Here is a 22,298-nt window from a genome sequence, read left to right on the forward strand (position 1 = left end):
TGTGTCTGGGCCCGAAGTCTGGGATAGCCACGGCCACACCTCACCTCGATGACCCCGAGCGATGCCGTGCCCGGATCCCGGCAGACGCCAGGGAAGCAGGGGCTGTGCAGGTCTGGCTGCTGCCAGCTCTGCCTTGGCAGCAGCTGCTCTGGGCTTGCTTTTTGCTGTTCCTGACAGTGCCAGATGCCTCTGTGTCAAAACAATGGCATTTGCACACTGACTGGGAGCCTCTCCCTCGCTCCCACCGCGCTCCCGCTCCCGACAGCGCCAGAGAACCCTGGGAATGGCTGGGGGGCAGGAGGGCTCCAGTCAGGGGTGGAGAGGCAGTGAAGGGCTCCAAACCTGGAGTCAGAGGGAAGCTGGAGCAGTAGGCACAGCTCTCACTTCTCCAAGGAACTTTCAGAGTCAGGCCCAGGCAGAAACACACAATATTTTAATTGTTATTAACATCAAACTCCACGTCGGCTGCAGTGGCTGCTCCTCAGGGCTGCTCCCTCTCCTGCACTGGGGGATCCCGCTTGGATTTCCAGCCTGTTTCCCTCTCCACCAGTGGTCCCAGTCACGATTCCCAGATGTTCAGCAAGCACTGCTGATCCCAGCACCTGCCCCTGCATCCAAGGAGCACCAACACCCCTCAGGATGGACCTAAGCCACAGCACTCTGCAGGACCAGGCAGAGCTTCTCCAAGCATATTCCGACATGAGCAAATCCTGCTTCAAACAATGCTGCCAGGTCCCTTTGGGCTCAGCAGGCCTCGTATCCCCCCAGCTGGAGCACCCCACAGATGCCAGCTCTCAGGGACACCTCAGCACAGGCACCAGGAACCAGCCTGGCAACAGGAATTCCCATGGGAGCAGCAGGCTCCATGCCCAGCCTGGCAGAGACTCACGGAACCCCAGACTGGTTTGGGTTGGAAGGGAACTTAAATTTTACCCAGTTCCAAGCCTCTGCCATGGGCAGGGACACCTTCCACTATCCCAGGTTGCTCCAAGCCCTGTCCAGCCTGGCCTTGGACACTTCCAGGGATGGGGCAGCCACAGCTTCTCTGGGAACGTGTGCCAGGGCCTCAGCAAAGGGCAGGTGTGCTCTGAGAGGTGCCAGGGTCCCAAGGCCCAGCTCTGCTCTGCCAGGAGCATCCCACCAGCACATTCCCTGCCCTAGGAAAGGACCAGGAGACACCCAACCACCTGAACTCATCCCAGCTTTATTTTCTCTGCAGGTCAGACACACACAGGGATGGAACCAAGGTCTCCACGGCAGCGAGGCTTGGATAGAAAAGATCCTCATGAATTTCCCGTGGCAAAACCATCCCTGGGCAGGATCCACGGAGCAGGCAGGGACTGACACACCTGCTCAGGTGTGTTACAGCCTCCCTGGGACACAGGAATCAGTCCCTCCACAGGAATCCTCGCCTGCATCCACCGGGAATTTCCCAGGCATTTATCACATTTTCCACACCAGCTCCAGCATGGGAGCAGTGTCTGTAGTGCAACATCTCCAGGTTTGGAGGGACCAAGCTAAGTCTGCAGTAAGATATTTTCTAGGAATTGTACTCCTGAGGAACAAAGGGAAACGGGGAGCAAGGATTTTATCTCAGTGTTCAACAACTCATGTCACTGAATGCTCATTGTGCTCTAGTCAGACACACTGCGCTTCCTAGAAGGAAAAAGGAGATCTCAGGTGGTATTTAAACTCTGAGAGGTCCAAGGCAGTGCCTAAACCTCCCAACTACGCAGTCACCAACTGGTTAATGCCAACATGTTCTACGTATAAAAAAGAAAAAAAGAAATTTACTATCATCTTTAATTTCTCTGACTCACAGCCCAGTGGCCTGAACCCTCTGGATGCAGACATTCCTGTCTGCACCAACACTTCCCATCACTCCTGTTTAATCTTACTGATTTGACAGAGAAAAAGGATCCTGACGTTGCTTTCCAGATGCATTTCCAGGCATTGGTTCTCATAAAAGGGTTATTTCTCTGAAACCCATCTGAAGCACGACAGGAGGAGGATGAAGCCAAGGCCATCTTGCTGCTGCTCAGTGCCGAGGGTTTTCCAACCCCTTGGAAATGTGGAATATTGTGGTTAAGGGGGTTCTTCCAGAGCCCAGGGTGTGGACACCTGTGCTCTGCTGAGCTCACCTGGGGACAGGAATCCTGTGGGATGGACCAGGCACGGCAGCAGGAGAGGTGGGATATGGCCAGGGAGGGGAATGAGGATCCCCAGTGCCACAGGGAGAGAAAGAGGGAAAGAAAACCCTGGGCAGAAGCCAACAGCCTATGCAGGAGCTTGTTTTACCTGTGAGGTGAAGAGGAGCAGGTGACTGGCTTTTAACCCTGTCCCCAAGAGGGCAATGCCATGGCTCTCCTCTGTGCCAGAATCCCAGCAGGACCAGGACAGCCCAGTCTCCTCCTCTCTCCAGCCTGGGGCAGGGCAGGACTCGCAGCAGCTCAAGGGACCAAAGGTGGGAAGCTGCAGAGACACTTTATGAGTGTCTCAGAAATGGCAGGAAGGATCCACACCTTCCCAAGTCACTCCCTCTGCAAAAGCTGCCTGCTCCAGGCAAACAGCAGCTCACAGAAATAAGGCCAGAAAGAGACAAAGCGACCAAAAGAAAGAGTTTGGCACCACAGCAAATGTGGCTCTTACACAGAGGCCCTGCCCTGGGTCCAAACAACTCCCTAAGAAAGGGCCTGCAAACAAAGTGAAACTTCCATCCCAGAGGGATTTTGTCAGTGGAGGTTTCCAGAGGACTTGACGCATTCCCCCTGTTCCACAGAGGAACCTGCCCCACATGAGCACTGGGCTGGGGAGCCCGAGCATGTGCCAGCTCCTGTCCTCTGGAAACCAAGGAAAATGAAACCTTTCCTGCTCCTGAGAAATTGAGACATGACCCTTTCTGTCCCAAGGCCTGGGTCTGACAGGAGCCTGGCAGAGGCACAGCTGGCTGAGCCCACTCCTGCTGCTCCAGCCCTTAACCTCCAGCATCCCAAAACCTTCCCAAGAGCCACAGGGTCCATCTGCTCCTGTTTAACCTGCTGCTTCCCTGGGATTCCTTCTCCAAGACACACCAAGGACCCTGCAGGGGCAGGGACACCTGGAATCCCCCTGTCCTGAGTGAGCAGTGCCCATCAGGGCACTTCCAACGCCGTCATCTCCTCGTGGGCTCTGTCATCCCTCTGCCTTTGTGCAGCTTCCCAGACTCACTTCCAGCCAGCCCAGCTCCTGGGAAAGGAAAAAGCAGCACTGGCACGGCAGCAGCTGCCCGGCCTGCCCAGCCTGCTGGGGGTCTGACTGTCACTAATCTGAGTGGCACTTGGAACGTTCCTTCCGTGCTCCCCCGGGGTTTGCTTTTAAGGACGATTTCCGTGGGTGTCAAGTGAAAGGGTTTGGGGTCAGGCCCATCCCCTCCTCCGGCCTGGAGCCGTGCCTAAGAAAAGCCAGCCCTGAGCCCAGCAGCTCTTCCCTGGATCCCTGTGAACCTCCACTACCAGCTGCCTGTCCAGGCCTCGAGCGAGCAGTCGGCTCCCACGGAGCTGCTCCGGGCTCCACGTGGGAAGGGCTCCCCTTCCAGCAGCAGCTCCAAGCCCCATCCCGAGTCCAGGCCGTGCCTAGGACAGCTCGAAGCCGGTGTTCATGCTGATGGCGTAGCGCAGCTTCTCCCGCAGGATGCTCTTCTTGCTGTAGTTGGGGAGCTTGAGGAGGTTGAAACACGTGGAGGAGGTCGGGAGGCGCCCGCCCGGCTCCTTCTTGCGGATGGTGAAGAAGCCGCGCAGAACGCTGCCCAGGGTGTCCCCCGTGTCCTGCAAGGGCACAGAGCTGGCACCTCCCTCTGCACTCCTGGCACAGGGGCACGGGGCAGAGGTGCCAAGGAAAAACGTGGCACTGGGAAGAGGGAGAGCCAAAGCCCAGAGCTGAGTTTTCCCCACCCTCCCCAAGGAGCTCTGCTTGTAACTCAATGCCTGACACGGGCAGGGTGTGCAGGGACACAGGGAGATGCCAAGGAGAAAACACAACCCTGGAGGAACCCAGGGAATCCAGGCAGGAAGAACCTGGAGCTGCTGTGTGTGTGTGTGCAGCCATGAGCATCGTATTGGGGTGGGGTTGTTTTCAGGTGTAGAATCCTAGACTGGTTTGGGTTGGAAGGGACATTAAAACTCATCCTGTTCCACCCCCTGCCATGTGCAAGGACGCCTTCCACTAGCCCAGGTTGCTCCAAACCCCATCCAACCTGGCCTTGGACATTTCTAGGGATGGGGCAACCACAGCTTCTCTGGGCACCCTGGGCCTCACCAGCCTCACAGGGAAGAATTTCTCCCTGATATCTAATCCTAACATCTCATGTTCCCACGTTAAGGGTTTCCAGGTCAGATGGATGGGAGGAAGCCAGGCAGGAATTCCCAAGCCCTGAGAGGAGGACACCTACCTGATCATCAGACACTTCCACACAGCGGATGGAGAAAGGAGGCTTGAGGTAGGCAAAGCCCAGAAGTGGAGGCCTGGAGCAGCTGGTGACAAACTGGAAAGTGCCAGATGGTGACAATGGGAGCAGCAAGGGCAGGAAAGCCACACAGTGACACAGTCCCAGCACTGCTGGGGCTGGCACTGAGCACCCCCCAGTGTGTGTCTGACAGCCTTTGGGGAGAGCCACCTCTGCAGGGACATTCGTGGTGACACCAGAGCTTTCACAGAGCTCTGCTGGGCACCTCCAGGTGTCAGGAATTCTGGTGCCCTTTCAAAGAGTACCCAGGTAACTGGAGAACAGCCATGGCCCCACCACCCCAGATCCCAGCAGGATCTCACCTTGAGGAACATGGCTCTCTCCTCAGGGCTGAAGTCGTTGGCCAGGATGTCCCAGAGCCAGATGATGACGCGGTGACTGCCATGGAAGCCCCCGTAGTACACCGTGTGCTTCCTGGGGAGGGAAAGGCTCTGACAGGCCTGGCACTGCAGCAGGAGGGGCACAAGTGCTGGGAGGATCACTTGGGTGGGATGGTTTGGGTTGGAAGGGATCTTAAAGCTCATCTTGTTGCAGGGACAAATTCCAGTAGCCCAGGTCACTCCAAGCCCTGTCCAACATCTGTCACGGGTCAGGGTTCTCTGCTGACACTGAGCCCCCAGCACTACCTGGGCACTTGATCAGAGGAAAGGGAAAAGCAGAGAGAAATTCTGCTCCCAGGAACCAATGGAAGAAAGGACCCATCCCAAATGAGCCTTAAGGAACCCATTCCAAAGCTCTGTTCCCATCTGCTCCTCACGTTCCAAGTAGGAGCAGCAAAAGTCATGGACAAGTCATTGTCCTGCCACCTCCCAGGAGCTCTGCAAAGGAAGGCCTCAGCTCCCAGGCCAGCTGAGGGAGGCCCAGCAGCCCCAGCTGTCACTTACTTCAGGTCCTCGAGGTCGATCTCGGCGTTGTCCCCGGAGATGAGGCGCTGTAGCTCCGGCGCGGAAAACATCCGGATCCACTCGGGCTTGATGATGGACCTGAAGCCGCTGATGAGAGCTGCAGTCTGGCTCTTGATCTGGGTGTGCATCCGGAAATGGGCCATCAGGTGGATGTAGCTGATCCTGTGGGACAGGGCAGGTGGCACGGGGGACAGGGAGCAGTCAGGGGTACCCACCACCCACCACTGAACTGTCCCTGGTGTGTTTCTCCGGCCCCAGAAGGACTGGGACAGCCTGGACAGGGTCATACTTTCTCCTCCAGGCCCTGCTCTTTATTGAAGCAGATGTTTTTCTGCCCAGATTTTGCCCCTTTCCCCTCTCTGGGACTCTGCTCATTTTGCAGAGCTCCTGCCCAGCTCAGGACAGGAGATTAATTTGCTTTAATAAACCCTTGATCAACCTTGGCTGGACACAGCTCCAACTCCTTTTAACAGCTCAGCTCTCCAGGCAGACTTTCCTCTAGGTCTGACCAACAGCTCACTGCACTCTGCTGCCCCATGGCTGGACAAATACCACACCAAAACCATGGAGCAGATTCCCACCTTCCTGCAGGATGTGGGAGAGGTGAACTTTTTGTTAGAGGGAGGCTCTTCCTCTTCTCACCTCCAGGAAAAACACCTGAACTTGCTGATTCTTCTTCAGCAGCTCCCACACAGACCCCACCACAATCCCACTGCCTGGGTTTTGGGCAAGGTCATCCCAGCATCCCCAGGCAGAGCTGTTTCCAGCTTCCCAACACCTCTTCTCCCTCCCAACTCCCAATTTGGGTGCAAAAGCTTCACATTTCTGCTGTAAATGACTAGAGCAACATCCAGGGCTTTCAACTTTCTCCCTGAGCTCACTCGAGACAGGCCAGGGGAAGATCCTTTCAAATGCAAATGCCCTGGTCAGAGCTGGAGAAGGGAAAAGCCTGGGAACATCAGACTGCAGAGCACGGATCCAGGTGGGATCCAGCTTCCATTTGTCAGGAAGAAAAGAACAACCCCCAGCTCACCAGTTCAAACACACACTTGCTTAACAGATATTTCATCCTGCTTTTATGAGCACTGAAGGGGATAGGGAAGAAGAAGAAAAAGAAGAAGAAAAAAAAAAAAAGGAACAAAAAGGTGGGGTTGGTTTGCAGGCTCCGGAGTTGACATTTCTGATAACGATCTAAAAGCCGGTTATCTGTGAAAACAGCCCCGGGGCTCGGTGTCTCCTCTGATTTCCTGGCTCTAAAGAACGACTGTCGAGTACATTTGAATTCAGCACTGTCTGCTCGGAACACGGTGCTTTATACAACTGCCACATGTTATCATTCTGAGGAGATCTGTCTGCTCCAAGGTGTCTTTGAGCATCTGTGCCCTCTGTGTTCACGACTGTGTGCCTGAATTGCTTTGAATCCATCTGTCTGTATCCATCACCATCATTAAATCCTGCAGAATTTCCCTGACTGGGTGCCTTTGACCTCAGAAGTGCTGTTTCAAGAAGCAAATTGTCAATTTTTATTTTGCAAATCAAATTTAATACAATTTCTGCCGATGAACTGTAACCAGCAAATTCTATTAAGATATTTATGTGCTCCTTCTCCTCCAATCTATCTCAATTCATTCCAGATGCAAGACCAAGGAACCAGAATGAAGTATTTTGCAGTAGTGACCTTAAAAATCTAATTGCTGTACTTACTTATTTTCATTGGTAACGGGAATGGTCTTCCCTCCAGGAACAAGTTCATGGCAAACCAGCTGAGGGAAGAAATGATTGGATTGCTAATTACTGCCTGCAACCACAATGGAAGGAAATGCCACGCTAAGCTGTTACCTCCCCATAAAACATTTATTTTTACAATAAAACAGCAGGATTTAAAATTTAAGTAATAATCCTGCTTCTGCCTTGAACCAGTTTCACTTAACTATTAACAGAGTAATTGAACAGTAGGAACTCCAGCTCTCCCACCAGTGGAGCCAGCCCTTCTCCCAGGAAGCCTCCTCTGCAGTCTGATCCATCACTGCTGAAGCACACACAAATCAATTCCAAGAGCCCTGGGGGACTGTCACAATCCCAGAATCCAGAGGCTGAGCAAGCTCAGTGTTATCAGCACAACCCAAAGCCGGCTGATCCACAGGTCTCCCGCAGGAGCTCCTGGAGCTCTGTGCCTCCAGGCAGGAAGGATCTCCTGGTGATCTCCTCCAGCTCAGGGACAGGACAGGGCCCTCCAGCTGCTGCCTGCAGAGTCTCGACTCATCTTTGCCCAAGCTGAGGCAGCACATCCTCATTGCCACATTACAGAGGCCTCTGTGCCTCGGCTCCAGGTGAATTCCAAGGTCAGAAGGGAGCCCAGCACAGGGAATGAGCTGAGCTGTGACATGGCTGTGGCTACAGGGACACACAGCTCAGTCAGGGTGACCCCAGCTGGCTCCTTCAGCACCACCAAAGCACTGGGAAAACAGGAATGCCTGGGTTATTTTTAACCTCCGTGAACCACAGCCTTCAGTGTCTCGTTGCTGGGCTCCTTATCCTACTCCTACCTTTATTTTTCACAGGGAGGAACCCTCCAAGCTGAAACCTCAGCAATCCTGAGGCAGCAGCAGGTGTCCTCCATGGCTCCCCATGCAATCTGCAGCATGACACTGCCAGCAAAAGGCATTTTTATCTTATCTCTCCAGATTTTCCAGCTCTGCACACAAAACTTGACAGGGCTCAAGTGCAACCAAGTACCTCCAAGTCTTCCTAAGGGACTGACAAACAGCTTTTCCTTCTCTAGGCCAAGAGACCTCCTGACACACTTGGAGGTTCCCTGACAGAAGTACCCATGTGGGAAGAAAAGGTATTTCTCCCTACCCACAGGTTCTTCTTTTAACAGGGGAACACCAGTTATGAAGGGGAAGCATCAAACACTTTTTCAACCCTGGCAGCAGAAAAATTAAGGGTCAGAGGGGAACCTTTCCTTGTGGAAAAAGCTGTTCTCTGCCCATAGGTAAATACTGAATCCACAGCTGAGTGCAGAGAAGCCGAGCCAGCCTTCTGTGGGAACATGAAGAGGGTGTTTGGGACAAAGCAGAGATAAGCCCAACAAATCACTGAATAAAAACCTACCTGACCCATCACATCTTCATCATAGGACAGTGTCAAGCCGAGGTCACTGATATCACCATCATAACGCTGCAGAACAACAGGGAGAAGGGAAAAAAAAAAAAAGAAAAAAAGGTCAGGGTTCAGCAGCAGAACCACCAGTTACTCCCAGGGGTTTTTAAAGCAATACTCAAAGGCAGTTTCTAACAAGAGGCAGCAATCAGGAGGGTGAATGACAGGAAAATTACTGCTCAAACCTTAATTGAAGTGAGATTTTTATAGAACTCCGAGTCCAAGGAGGGCAGTTCATCCACGGAGCTGTAGAAGACACTGTGGTGGTGCCCGAGGAGCTGACTCAGAAAGAAGGAAGCAAATGGTACATCCACAACTATTCCCTAGGGACAAGAAGAACACACAGGTAAGGCCCTGCCACACACTCGTGGTTGTGGCATCTTTGGCTACCTGCAAGGCAGATCTTGTGATGGGGAACAAGTGCAAAGAGCACTTTGCAAGGCACCAAAATCAGCCACAAACCCCACATCCTGTTAAAATCCATTCATTAGTAAGGCAGGTGTGAAAAGGCACCTGGGGAGCTCCATGTGTCCTTTAAAAGAACTGCCTTATGTGGTTTCAACTGAAAGAGGGGAAATTTAGTGAGATACATGGAAAAAATCCTTCCCTGGGAGGGTGGGGAGGCCCTGGCACAGGGTGCCCAGAGAAGCTGTGGCTGCCCCATCCCTGGAAGGGTCCAAGGCCAGGTTGGATGGGGCTTGGAGCAACCTGGGAGAGTGGAAGGTGTCCCTGCCAGTGGGAAGTGGATTGGACTAGAAAGTTCTCTTTCAACCCAAATCATTCTATCAGGGAGTCATTCTGTCATTCCAGTCTCCTCTTTGCCTCATGTCCCTTTAAGGTATCCACAAGTGGATGTTTGTAAGGTGTAACACTAAAAAACCAGGCTGGTGTCCCCCAGCACCACAAGGAATAAGTCAGGCATGTCCCAGGTTTTACCTCCAAGATTTTTTTTAATACATGCCTGAAGAAATCCCAGCCTGTTCCACTATCAGGATCTTTATCCAAGCCATTTTTCCAAACTCCTCTCTTCACTAACAGCCCCCCAAAGCAGGACAGATGCTCTCAAAGGTCCCATCACTGACAATATCCCAGCCTGGTGCTTCTGGCTCACCTCATACACAGCCTTCCCAAGCATCTTCCCCACGAACTCAAAGAGCTGCAGGTAGTTCTCATGGATGTAGGATGTTGGGGATGGATACAGCCTCTCATCACCACTGGTGGTCTGCACAAAGAGATAAGAGATAAGAGCCCAGTGAGCCAGAATGGCTCTGCCTGCACAGGGTCACCTCAGATGGCACCTGTGTCCTACCTTGAACAGATTCAGTGCAGGGTCAAACACCTTTTTAATGATCTCTTCCAGGAACTCTTTGAAGACTCCATCTTGATCAATACCAGCCTCATCAACCCCCAGATCATTGACAAACTTCACCCTGATCACTCCCTTCATGGCGTTCTGGGAAAGCTGCCGGAGCTGCTCGTATCCATCCTACACAGAGCAGAAAATCCAGAGAACATTCCCAGAGGGAGACAGTGAAACACCCACCCAGAGATCCAGCAGAGACAGGACAAAGGTACACAGAAATCTGCATTTGTCATTGAGCCTTGAGCTCAAAACCCCAGCATTTTCCAAGTCAGAATTCCAGGTTTGCAGCAGCCTGAGCTGAACAAGGGTCCAGCATTCTCCTGGAATGTCAGCTCTGGGAGTGGGTCCCTCAACACCCACAGAGAAAGTAAAAACACACCCCCCTGCCCTGTTTTTGTCAGGCCAGGGTGCTGCCCTGGGGGCTGGCTCGTGTCCCTCACCTCCAGCATGCGGGAGCGGCGGATGGTGATGTGGGTGACGTGAGGGGACGCCGAGCTCGTCTCCACCAGCCCCAGCTTCTCCTTCTCCTTTGTGACCATGTTCCGGAAGAGCAGCACCCTCTGCAAGAAGAAAACAAATGCAAGTCTCAATCCACAGGGATCCTGCAGTGCAGAAGGGATTTGGGAGGCTCCTGACACGCAGAAGTGCTGCTGGCTGTCCTGATCCCAGCTACGCCCTGGTGCCACTGTCACCCACTCACCCCACGCAGCTGCACACACAAATCAGTTCTGTCTCAACACAGAGATCAAGAGATTTGAAAGAAATACACTGGGAAGGGGTGAGGACACAAATCAGCTCTCTCTCAATGACAGAAATCAAGACATTTAGAGGAAATCTATTGGGGAAGGTGAGGGTGAATTATTCAGCTGGCATTTCAAAAGAAGCTCCGTGTTACAAAATGCTCCAGACACGTGTCCCTCCCACCCCAGGCCACCCAGGCCACTGATTCCCAGCCTCCATCCTCTACCCCCACCCCACTCACGTTCTTATGGGGAATGACGTGTGGGATGTACTGCAGCAGCAGCTGGGCTCGTTTCTTGTCCTTGTCCAACTCCTGGAAGAGCACGCTGGGTTTGAGGTCCCTTGACAAAGAAAGGCAGAGATTCAGAGATCCCTGAGGTGTGGGAGAGGGAACTGCTGGTAATGCTTCCAAAGATGACTGAAGTGCCCAGTGTACACACTAACAAGGTAAAAAGGGCCAGGAACACCCAAGCTTTTGGGTGCTGAGTCAGTTTTCAAAGCACCACCTAAACCTCCCACCACGGAAAAAAGCACAACACCAGGGGTGTCCTTAACTGCAAACACAGGCAGCAGTTCCCACCTCGATCCCACAGGTAGAATGTCACTAAGGAATCCCAAACCAGGCTCCCCAGAGCATGTGGAGCAGTGGGACAAAGCCGGAGCCGCCCAGGATTCCTGCCCTGGGCCACTCACTTGCGCAGCCAGTGATCCTCGGGAGCAAAGCGCCGGCGACAATCCCGCTCGTACAGCACCATAAGCCAGCCATGGACAGAGTGGAACAGCTCCAGGGTCTCCCCTCGGGCGTTCTCTGCACAAAAGGAACAAGGCAGCAAAGTCCAGGCACCCTTGGCACCAGCAGGAGCCACACTTTGATCATCCTCCCCACAGTAGCAGCACTGGGGTGTTTTCCTGACCCACACGGCCTCCAGAGGGAAGGATTCTGTGCCTCTGGGAAGACAGAGAGTCTCTTCTTCAAACAGAGCTGATCAAAGCCATCTCATTTCACATCAGAACTGGACTATCTCAGCTCATTACCAGAGAGTTGAGCTGTACCCAAATTATACCAGCAGAGAGATCCACAGCAGATTCTACAGAGACCCGAGCAAGCTGCTCTGCCTGGTCACAGCACTGCCCTGCTCTTGTCCAACACATGGCCCAGCCTTGCAAACCTCATCTCTGCCAAAAACCATCTCTGCCCATCACGTCTGTTACACAAATCCTTACTGGAAATAGGGAAGTGTGCTGGATTTGGCACCAAGCATGATCGTGGCATCTGGACATCAAAAGACTGGGACATATTCCCACATTGTAGTGCTTTTTGTGCCAAGGAATAATTAGCAGAAGCTTCAAATTCCAAAATTAAGGTTCTAACAGTAACATCAACTCAAGCTACTAAAAGCACTCACCTACAATTCCATCCCAGATCATCTTAAACACAAAGGAATTCAGGAAAGAGGAGATGGTCACCAGCTCTTCCAGTTTGAATGAAATCTGCTCTTCGTAGACCTCGATGTCATCCAGAATCCTGTCAGAGCAAACAAATGCAAATGCACGAGTGTAAATTTAATTCCCTGCTGAAATTTTCATAAAGGCACATAATCCTTTAGCAGCAGCTCTTATTTCTATGACAACTGACACCCATGAGGATCTAAAGTCATAAACAACCAAACCTTATTTATGGATTTTGATTGAGAGCAGATCCTAACAGAAGATGGTATGAGAGGCTGAGATACAAGCAAAGTCAGTGTTTCAGCTTTAAAGGACCTTTTCTATTCCCAAGAAAATTTTTGCCTCATTCAAGCTGAGAGAACTGTCTCTACTGACCAGCAAGGGCAAATTCTTCCACCCCCTTTTCCCATCTTTTGTGTTGTTTCTTTTCCCCCCACCCAGTTTTGTTACCAGCTGGAAGCAGCACACAGCTGAGGGGGAAAAGTCCTTTGGAAGCCCTTTATTTCTCTGGACTCAACCCCAAAAGCTTTACCCTGCTTACTTATCTTCATGAAACGACATAAAACCTTAAATGTTTCTCTTGAACCTGAAGGAACACAACAGCTCCATGTCCCAAACCCAGAGATCCCCATCCATGTGCTACCTACGTGATGAGGTGACGGGAGCAGTCACAGAAGAGCATCAACATGGCCAGCAGCCTCTTGGATTCCTCTGTGTCGTTGTTCAAACACTCCAAGAAGAGTTTTAACCCCCCCTGTGGTCCCAGCTCACAGATGAAAGCCCATAATTTGGGCAGCAGATCATCCAGGTAAGTGAGACCTAGGAAAATATAAAATGCACTCAGTAAAGCTCATTCTGCTGCTTGTGAAAGCTCAGACAGGTGAGACTTGAAGCTGAAAGAGCCTTTTGCAAAGCAGAAGAGGAACATGAGCATCCCATGTGGCTCCCAGGCCTGTCTGCACTAACAGGAGATGGACAATCACCAGGAAAGCAAAAACACCCCAGCTTTTAATGAGGCATTGTTTGCACATCTTAAAGGTTTCCCCCCAAATTCTTTTGCAGCTTTAGAAAAGAATGAATTCCTGTGATCCCACACTCACCTTAGGGATGAGAACACAACCAGGCTGCACCCATGGTCACCACAAAGCACCCAAAGCTCTGGACTCACTCCCTGCTGTACCGAAACAGTGCAGATCTCCTCCTCACCCCTTCCCAAGACAGGCAGTTTGTTCTCAAGATGTTTGAAAGCATTCAGTGTTCCCACCGGAGCAAGACTAATATTGCCAGGCTCCCCAAAAAACACTGACTCAGGCTGAAGGTTGAGAGGGAGTAAGCAAGGTTTCATGAGAGGAAAACTTGCTTTAATTTGTATTCTGGAGAGTTTGTGCTTGATCAAGTGGTGCTGAACATTATCGATCCCACGGATGACTCAGGATGGAACAAGCCTTCCCCAGCCAGTCAATAACCTGTTGGCAGTGATAAAACTCCCAACAAATCAACAGAAATAAGGAAATCTCTTTTGTTCTCTCCACTGGAAAGGATTTGAGCAGCACAGAGGTGCCCTGACCTGTGAGGATCTGCAGGCGGATCTGGGTGAGGGTGGTCAGGGTGGTTTGGTACAGGACACAGATGCTGCAAACCTTCTGCACCTCGGCAGAGTCCACGCGCTTCCCTCCCACCGGCTTCAGGATGTTCCGGACTGAGGCCGACTTCTGGAAAGCTCTCTTGAACAGGTCTGGTGGCAGAAACACAGCAGGAGTGCCAGAGGGCAGCATTAGATGGGATATTGGGAAGGAATCCTTCCCTGTGGGGGTGGGGAGGCCCTGGCACAGGTTGAGCCATCTCTGGAAGTGTCCAAGGCCAGGTTGGAGCAATCTGGGATAGTGGAAGGTGTCCCTGCCCTGGCCTCAGATGGACTTTAAGCTCCCTTCCAACCCAAACCACTCATGATCCATGGTCCTGACTGCAGCAAATAATGACTACAGGATCCAGTGTTATAGGCAACAGCTAGGAAATATCAGATTTACAGTTATCTCATCCCAAATCCTCTTCTGCAGGAACCACCACACCTCACAGGTGCAGGAGCCAGCTTCACCTTGCTTTCCACATGGGAAGCTGAGCTTCCATCTTCTCTTGGAAGTTCTAAGTTTTGCCAAAAGCACTTCAGCTACTTGAGAAAATGATGAAAAACTGCTAAAATAAGCAAATATTTTCCCAGCACCAAAGAAAGAGACTTGCCCCAGGTCACAGAAGCATTCCAAGGAGGAATTACAAATAGGAGAGATCACGTCCCCACCTAAGCAGCAGCAGCTGCTGCAAGTAACTATTCAAAGCTTTTGGCATAAGTGGAAAAGTCAAAACCCTGAGAGTGTGGGAGAGAGATCCATGTAAACACACACACACACAGAGACAAAAAAGCCCCACAACCCTCCAGAACTGACTTTTCATAGGAAGGCTGTTCTGAGGGGAGACTGGCTGTGCTGGCAGCTGAGCTATCTCCTGATTTTCCAGCAGTTTCTTGCTGAGCACATCACTGAAGAGGATACGGATCATGTGGACTCCCCAGAGGTGCTGCAGCTGCTTGGTCAGCAGGGGCATGGACTCGTTCAGCCTGGAAGACAGGGCAGGAGGGCAGCTTAGAAGGCAGCTTGGAATAAAACACCAGGCAGTGCTACTGATCCATTTAGCTCATAATCCAAATGGGAATATGCACCCACCCTACAGATGGTGCTCACAGGAAGAGCTGATGTGTCAGTGTACCAGTATGGCCACTGGTCACCAGTTTAACTGCACTCCATGAGTTTCCCCATGGAATAGTCTGTGTAGGAATGCTACAGTTTATTGTGCAGCTAGAACCCGAAATATCTGAGGAATCATTCCCACTGCTCGTCTCAAAACATAAAACACTTTGCAACATATAAAAAAATTTAAAAATTAAAAGGAGAGGCTTCATCATCTCTCCCCACTGAGGTCCTTCCCACTCACCCATAATCCACAGTCTGTGAGAACCATCCCAGCACAGGGTGCCAGTGGGTGAGGTTGGATTTCTTCTGGGACACGTACTTCTGGCAGTAGGAGAGCATGTGGATGAGCACCCCCACAAAATGAGCTGTCTCCTCCTCCAGCACCTGGTCATTCAGGGAGCCCAGGAACACCAGATTGCCTGGAGGAAGGACCAGCACAGCAAGGCTTAAGGAGGAACAAATGCTGTAGGACACGGGTTACAGTGAAGTGAATCCTTTCCCAGTCCCAGGGATTTGTGTCAGTAATGATCTCTGAGCAGGAAGCCATTTCCAGCATACATCAACCCCTGAGGTGACATGTCCTTTTGGCCACCTCCCCACCAACACCTTCTACAAACTCCTAAAAGCTCCAATCCATGGTTATCCCAGAGCTCCAACCGGTCACCTTGTTACTTCTGCAGAAATGTGAATTTAAATATTTCAGCAGCATTTAGGGCCAGTTAGGGGAGGGAGATCCAAGTCTGCCACACTCCAAGGCTTGCTCAGAGTCCAAGTGAAAAGCTGGCAGAGATGATGCTTCACAGTTCAGCATGACATGGATACAAGAGCAAATCTCTGGCCCTTCCTCCCTTTGCAAATGTCTTAAACCTCGCTTGTAACGTCCCCAAATACATCTCAGTTATTATTTAGAAAATAAATTGTTATCGAAATAACAATTAAAAATGATGAGTTGGAGGCAGCTCTGCCCCATGGAGAAAGAAGATCTGACTCCAGACTGTTTTCCAAACTCAACAGAAGTGTTGGAGGTGCTCACCCAGCAAGCAGAGAGTGTGACTGCCCTCCAGGCACACGCAGACATCCCGGCACTGGGATTCTCGGCTCAGAAACAGGATGAACTTCCGGAAGAGCTCGTGGGATTCGATCACTGCCAGGCGCTGGAAGACAGGATGGAAGTGCCAGTGAGGCTGGGAAGCACCACATTCCCACACCTGATCTGCCAGCAGCACTTGGCATTGGCTTTTCTTCCCAAATAAAGCAGCAAGTTGAGGCTGTTGCCCCACGGAGTGTTTGACACGGAGCTGGGCTGGGAAATGAAACCCCTGGCAGGTGAACAGGTCATGCTGGAGCTGGAGCCAGACCTTTGCAATGCTCTGTCTGCAAGAACACAGCATTTGTCTGTTTGGCACAAAACCTGCCTGTCTGCACCAAGCAGATTGAATTGGATTAGTGGGTACCCCACAGAGCCTCTGCCACCCAACAGGGTGATTCTGGCTTTGGCTCTGTCTATGGTTACGGAAATGGAAGAGCAAGGACATGAAAAATTCAAGCTGTGGGTGATATATGCCTTTATTATTTATTTATTTAGGTATTTTAGGGCAGTTCAGCCCATCATCCTCCTGGTGTTAATCACTTCTGCATTAGAAATCCAGAGTATGTGTAAGGCTTTCACAACAGAGAGGTGAAACTGGCAAAGAGAGAAATGCCAAAGCTCTGTTCCAAGAGCTGATAAAATGGAATAATAAGTGTCCTGGTGTGATAATCAGCAGATTGCTGGTCCTCTGAGATCAGCCACTTACCTCAGGGGTGAGAGTAGCAAGGTGAGTCATTATAGCAGGCACAGACATGACATGGATCAGGAAGGACCTCAGCAGATTGTCTGAGAACTGTGCAGCAACCACAGGGCTACAGAGAGAGAGAGAGAGACACTTCAGAGCTCAACCTGACCTGAGAAAGCAACACAGCCTCCAACTGAGCCATCCAGAACTGGATCCTGGAAATTCCCTCAGCAAGAACCACACACACATGGAATGGGTTGGCTTGGAAGGGAACTTAAAGCTCAGCTCATCCCATCCCACCCCCCTGCCATGGGCAGGGGACACCTTCCACCAGACCAGGTTGCTCCAAGCCCTTTCCAACCAGGGAAAAGATCATCCACTCACACTTCTGTTCTCAGAGCAAGCTCACCCTGAACTGAACTGCATCCTCAAGTTTAAGCTCACATTAATTCCTGACTTAAAGCCACTCTGATCTGAAAAAGGACGACAGCAAAGCGAGCCATTTGCCTAAAGCAACTTCTTTCCTCAGGGTGATATTCTCAGTGGCACAAAAACACTGAAAGAATGAGACGTCCTAAAAAAAACCAACAAAACACTAAAAAAGACAAGTTTGGCTGCAAATCCCCCCAGGCAGCTGCAGCTGACTCACCGCAAGGCAAGCGAGAAGATGGCAGTTAAGGAGCCTTTGGACAGGGAAGGTCTGGATCTTGCCAAGCCATTAGTTAGCAAAATCTGGAACCAAAAAAAGGAATCAAAATATAAAAACCCTGTAGTACTCAGAAAAAAAAAAATACTATTACTCCTGAAAGACACGAAGTTTATTTAATGCAGAGAAAAAGAACATCAGAGCAGCCTAAAATCCAGTTCTTACAAGTTATTTGGCAGAACTAGAAGGGCTTCAGGTTCATAATGGCAGAAGAGAGAAACTGCAATGAAATCAGACACTCTGCAGGACTTATTTCCCTAGAACCTGTGCTCACAGGCTTTAAAAATTAACAGGCAAGGCTCGGAGTTTGGTAATGTAATTCTTATTTAAAAGATTCATTACATCAGTTCCTTTCCCCAGCAGAGCAGCAAACAAACCCAACCCCTACAATGTGGCAGCTGCAAAGTTTGGGAGAATTATTTAGGACTTGGCCCTGTGCTTCTCATGATGAGGTGAATAAGCAGGATTCAGGCTCAGCAGCAGTGACAGAAGGGGAAGGGTGGATTTGGTCTCAGGTGGGAATACTCTGCTTTACTGGAGAAACTTGAGAGACTTGACTTTGCTTGAGAAAAAATACAATCATACCCAAATCACCAGCAGCTCCTCCCTGAGACCCCAGCACGGATCCAAAGAGCTGCTCAGGAGAGGGGCACAGGCAGGGCAGGGGCTGCTTTGGGTAAAGCCAGGACTGTGGCAGCTCAGACTGACCTGCAGCACGGAGTAGAAGCCCTTCTGGTTCAGGTGGCCCATGATGTTGGCACAGATGTGGTTCATGGCAGGTCTCAGGGTTTCACCTTTGGGTTAAAGCACTGACGTCACCCCAACAGCACCACAGCCCCACTCTGACTCCCCCACACGAAGGTTTGTCACTGCACAAGCCTTCCTGGCACAAAGTCCTCATCCTTCTACACAAACCCATCATTCTGGCAGCATTTCACACTGTCTTGTTTAGGCTTTAAGAGTCTCGTTTCCTCCTAATACTTGTCTGCCTTTTCTACATCTATTTCCTACAAAACCCCAGAGCTGAGAGCACATTCCCTTATCCTCTGAACGCTTCTTGTGTGGGAGGTTCTGGAATATTACAAAAATGCTGTAACAACTGTTGGTGTCCTAAGGGAAACAGCCTAATCCCAAGGGGAACAGCCTAATCCCAAGGGAAGCCTTGTTTTGTGCAAAAGCAGGAGCAGAATGAATCTTTGTGGCAACCAAGGTGAAGAAACAGAATCCCTGAATCCCGGAATGGTTTGGGTTGGAAGGAATGTTAAGGATCACCCCACTCCACCCCATTCCATGGGCAGGGACACCTTCCACTATCCCAGGCAGCTCCAAGCCCCGTCCAACCTTGGACACTTCCAGGGATGGAGCAGCCACAGCTTCTGTGGGAACTTGTGCCAGGGCAACATTCAGTAGATTTGAACACCAAGTCCCAACTCAGTGGCTTGAACACTTGGATGCACCAACCTTTTCCCCGGAGGATTTTCCAGGTGGAAGTGTCTGTGAAGGTGACCAGCATTGTGAGGTGCAAGTTCACCAGCCTGGAGTCCTGCAGGATATCAGGCTGGGATGACAAACAGCAGGGTTAACAAATCCACTGAGCCTTGTGCCACCTGCTAAATGCAGGGAGAGAAAACACAAAAATAGTCCTTACCTTGAGCTGCTTGAGGAACTCACAGCAAAACCACAGGATGTCTTTGATCTGCTTGATCCAGAGGAGTGTGAGGTCCTTGGAGAGTGCCAGTGACACGTACCACACCTGAGGGAGGGTGGATACACAGAGGGATCAGGGTTTGTGCTGCTGCTGGGCAGAGTTTGGGAACTGAAGCCAGCAGTGGGACCAAGATGCTTCTCTCCCCAACTTCCCTGGTCAAAGCACATCACCCACCCCAGAAATCAAGTGTCCTTTAACTCCTGTGGCTCTACAGAGTAGAAATATCCCAGAAATACTAAAGGACTTGTCCAGACTTTCCCTGTGAAATCTCCACAGTGCTCAGGGGCTTCTGAAAGCTAAAAATTACTTCTTACCAAGGTAAATCCCCACACAGAGAGTTAAAAATAACCACCAACCCCTGCCCACTCCAAACCAACCCCCCCTGCTGACCTTGGGCTCGTTCTCCACATCCATGCTGTTCAGGATACAACGGCACAGCTTTTCAAACCTCTGGGAAAATCCAAAGGTGGGATTAGCTCTAACTACAGGAAGGGCTGTTCCAGAAAAGCACGAGGAACAGCTCAGCAGAGGGAGCAAGATCTCTGTCCCAAACAGCAAATGTTCCCAACATATTCCCTACAGGAATCCCAGTGGCTCCTTCCCTGGGAGCACATCACGTCACGCTGCTGCTGCTGTGCAGAATTCCCTCCTTGGGAACACAGGGATGTTTTTGGATGCTGTACTCACAGGAAACTGCATTTGAGCACAGATATCCATGGGACAGAGATTAAAAAACCCCCCATTGCTGCTGCCATTGGAACACAGCTTCCCATTTTCCAACTGATTTCCTTCCAGTCAGCCCTCACAGTTTCCCAGGGCAAAGATCATCATTTCAGGGCTTCACTCTGAACCCACGAGTTCAGGGCATGGTGAGAAAAGCTGCTGGGATACAAACAGCCTTCCCTGTGCCAGCACAGATCCCTGGCAGCTGCCCCAGAGTAGCTGCCTGGGGCACTGGGGTGTGCCAAAATCCCCAGGCACTGCTCAGCTCCTGCAGCTGGCACAGTCACCAGGAAAAGCATCCATTAAAGGATGCCCCAAATACAGAACCACTCCTGAAAAAGTCAAGGCTTCTTCTGTTTCATTCCTACAGGCAGATCCCTTCAGGAGGGGCCAGGAGACAGAGAGAGCATTGCTGAAAGCAGATTATATTGCAGGAACCTCCAAGATTACTGGGTAAGGAACTAAACATATTTAACCTGTCCCCAAAAGCAGAGCAGGATTTCAGGGTAGTGTCCTCACCTCCTTGTCCTCCTTGGGATTGAACACAAACAGCAGCTTCCTGGCAATTCTGAACACAGACAGGGCACTTCTCTTACTTGAGCCACATTCATTTGTCCCAAAGAAATCCTCCACCTCTCTCCTACCAAAGAGGGAAAAACAAGGAGTCAAAAAGCAATCATGGAGCAAAGGCAGAATTCCCTCCCTGAAGGGGTCCACGAGGAAGATGGAGAGAAACTTTTTACAAGGGTCTGGAATGACAGGAAAAGGGGGAATGGACTCAAACTGACACAAGACAGGGTTAGGTGGGATATTGGGAAAAAATCCTTCCCTGTGAGGCTGCAAGAAGAAGCAGCTGTGCGAAGTTGTGGCTGGAAGTGCCCAAGGCCAAGTTGGACGAGGCTTGGACAACCTGGGCTAGTGGGAGGTGCCCCTGCCCTTAGCAGAGGTTTGGAATGAGACGAGCTTTAAGGCTCCTTCCAAGCCCACCCATTCCATGACTCCATGAATCCCACACACCTGATCTCCCTCTGCAGGCGGCATCGACACAGGAACCTCCTGACCAGAGCCTGGAGCTGGACTGCAGCTCTCTCCCTCTCCTTGAGCTCCCGCCGCTCCTCCCGCGCCTGCCGGGCCTTGTCCAGGAACTGAGCCCTGGACGACTGGCTGGCACTGAACATGGCTGGAACCTCTCAGGGAGCAAAGGATCCTTGCAGCAAACACCTGGAAAACCGGGAGCAGAGTGGAGAAAACACCCAGGGAAGGGCAGTTCTTGTCTGCCTGCAGGGGAAGGGAGAATCCGACAGCAGAGGGAAAAGTGGGAATAAAAAAAAAACCCCAGTGACTGTCACGGGGCTGCAGCAGGGACACAAAAACGCTGAGAGGGAATCCTTCCAGCACAGCCCACAGCCTGCTGCAGGCTGGGAGATTTTAAGCGGAAAAATAAACAAATCAGTGGTTTTGACATTGTGCTCCACTTCCTGCACTCCACCTCCCCTCTCCAGCCTCTGCTCTTTCCTTGGAGACAGATAAGAACAACTCCCCGGCCAGGGCCAGGAGGCAAAGGGCACAAGGGGCACTGATTTGTTGCCACTCAGCAGATAAAACACCCAGAGTCAACCAGAGCTTTATAAATAGTAACAAGGAACTCACCTGAGGGGTCACTTCTTCAAGGGAAGCGTGTGATGCTCATTTACACACGCACATGATCCCCATCCCGAGGCCTGGGGCAGCTCCTGCATGAACAAGCACATTCCCTGCTTGGCTGATCTGGGGATTCACACCTTCCCTCTGCAGTTCCAAGTCCCTTGAACCCCACTGACCTCTCGCTGCACCCGCAAGGAAAACGGTAAGGGGAAGGAAGAAGCAGCACCGCGGCTCGGCGGCGGTCACCAGCACAGGCAGCTGGGGGGGAGGGATAACTCCATGTGTGACAACACGGAAGGACAAAGCGCTCCGGGGTCCCCGGGACCGGAGCAGGTGCCACCCCCGAGTAGGGCGGGCAGCACCTGAGAGCCACCCACAGCCCTCCAGCTGGGCTGCACCTCCCGGGACTCGCCTAAGCCACGAGCAAAGCAGCCACAGAGCCCCCTCAGCCCCTCTCACAGCCCCCTCAGCCCCTCTCACAGACCCCCGGTCCCACTCCCAGCCCCCCCGGGCCCAGGCTCCCACCGCGCCGCTCACCCCCCCCCCGGGCCTAGGGGCTGCCGGCAGCCTCTCCGCAGCCCCCAGGCGCTCACCCTCGTCCCGGCGGACACCGGGCCGGCCGGGCCGGGCCGAGCGGCCCCGGAACCCCCCGGTCCCTCCCGGTTCCCCCGCCCAGGCCGCGGCCGCAGCCCCCTCCTCGCACTCGTGTCCGCGCTCCGCGTCCGGCCGCCAACCCGCCCCGCCGCTGCCGTTCCGCCCGCCCGCTCACCGGCTCGGCGCAGGGAGAACAGCCGGCCCTACCTCCCGCTGATACCGGGAAGGTCGGGCCGAGCCGGACCAAACCGGGCCGTACCAAACCCGTGAGGCGGCAGCGCAG

At 52.0% G+C, this 22,298-nt stretch overlaps 1 protein-coding gene and 1 long non-coding RNA gene across 4 annotated transcripts; one reads left to right on the forward strand and one right to left on the reverse strand.

Moving 5' to 3' along the window:
- Positions 1-1,184: 1,184 nt before the first annotated feature.
- Positions 1,185-22,281, reverse strand: UBE3B (ubiquitin protein ligase E3B). 3 transcript variants are annotated; one of them, XM_032127538.1, is made up of 28 exons: positions 22,191-22,281; positions 21,428-21,510; positions 20,795-20,998; positions 20,297-20,417; positions 19,445-19,504; positions 18,995-19,099; positions 18,808-18,904; positions 18,055-18,140; positions 17,290-17,372; positions 16,662-16,767; positions 15,899-16,019; positions 15,107-15,284; positions 14,563-14,732; positions 13,689-13,856; positions 12,769-12,940; positions 12,079-12,197; positions 11,366-11,480; positions 10,914-11,013; positions 10,372-10,491; positions 9,878-10,054; positions 9,680-9,790; positions 8,754-8,891; positions 8,521-8,586; positions 7,111-7,169; positions 5,386-5,568; positions 4,804-4,915; positions 4,427-4,519; positions 1,185-3,803 (listed from the first exon to the last, which is right to left on the reverse strand). In XM_032127538.1, the coding sequence occupies exons 3-28, from the start codon at positions 20,953-20,955 to the stop codon at positions 3,612-3,614; spliced, it is 3,213 nt and encodes a 1,070-aa protein (XP_031983429.1). In that variant the 5' UTR covers positions 20,956-20,998; positions 21,428-21,510; positions 22,191-22,281; the 3' UTR covers positions 1,185-3,611. The 3 variants fall into 3 exon arrangements, with proteins under 3 accessions (XP_031983429.1, XP_031983428.1, XP_031983430.1); XM_032127537.1 differs by lacking the exon at positions 22,191-22,281 and adding an exon at positions 22,015-22,106; XM_032127539.1 differs by lacking the exons at positions 1,185-3,803; positions 4,427-4,519; positions 4,804-4,915; positions 5,386-5,568; positions 22,191-22,281 and adding exons at positions 6,466-6,902; positions 22,015-22,107.
- LOC116452810 lies at positions 9,250-20,761 on the forward strand. The gene is made up of 2 exons (XR_004243608.1): positions 9,250-9,291; positions 20,703-20,761. It is a non-coding gene; the product is annotated as an uncharacterized LOC116452810 (long non-coding RNA).
- Positions 22,282-22,298: the final 17 nt, after the last annotated feature.

The sequence above is a fragment of the Corvus moneduloides genome, chromosome 18 (assembly GCF_009650955.1).
Source record: "Corvus moneduloides isolate bCorMon1 chromosome 18, bCorMon1.pri, whole genome shotgun sequence".
Lineage (NCBI taxonomy): Eukaryota > Metazoa > Chordata > Aves > Passeriformes > Corvidae > Corvus > Corvus moneduloides.

Bases quoted from the DNA above. Each gene is read 5' to 3' on its own strand.
- UBE3B (XM_032127538.1), bottom strand. From the start codon at position 20,955: ATGTTCAGTGCCAGCCAGTCGTCCAGGGCTCAGTTCCTGGACAAGGCC. The intron at 8,587-8,753 runs GTTTGAGCAGTA...GTTGTTCTGCAG, and splicing joins AAAATCTCACTTCAATTAAG to CGTTATGATGGTGATATCAG. The intron at 4,916-5,385 runs GTAAGTGACAGC...TTCCCTCCCCAG, and splicing joins ATCGACCTCGAGGACCTGAA to GAAGCACACGGTGTACTACG.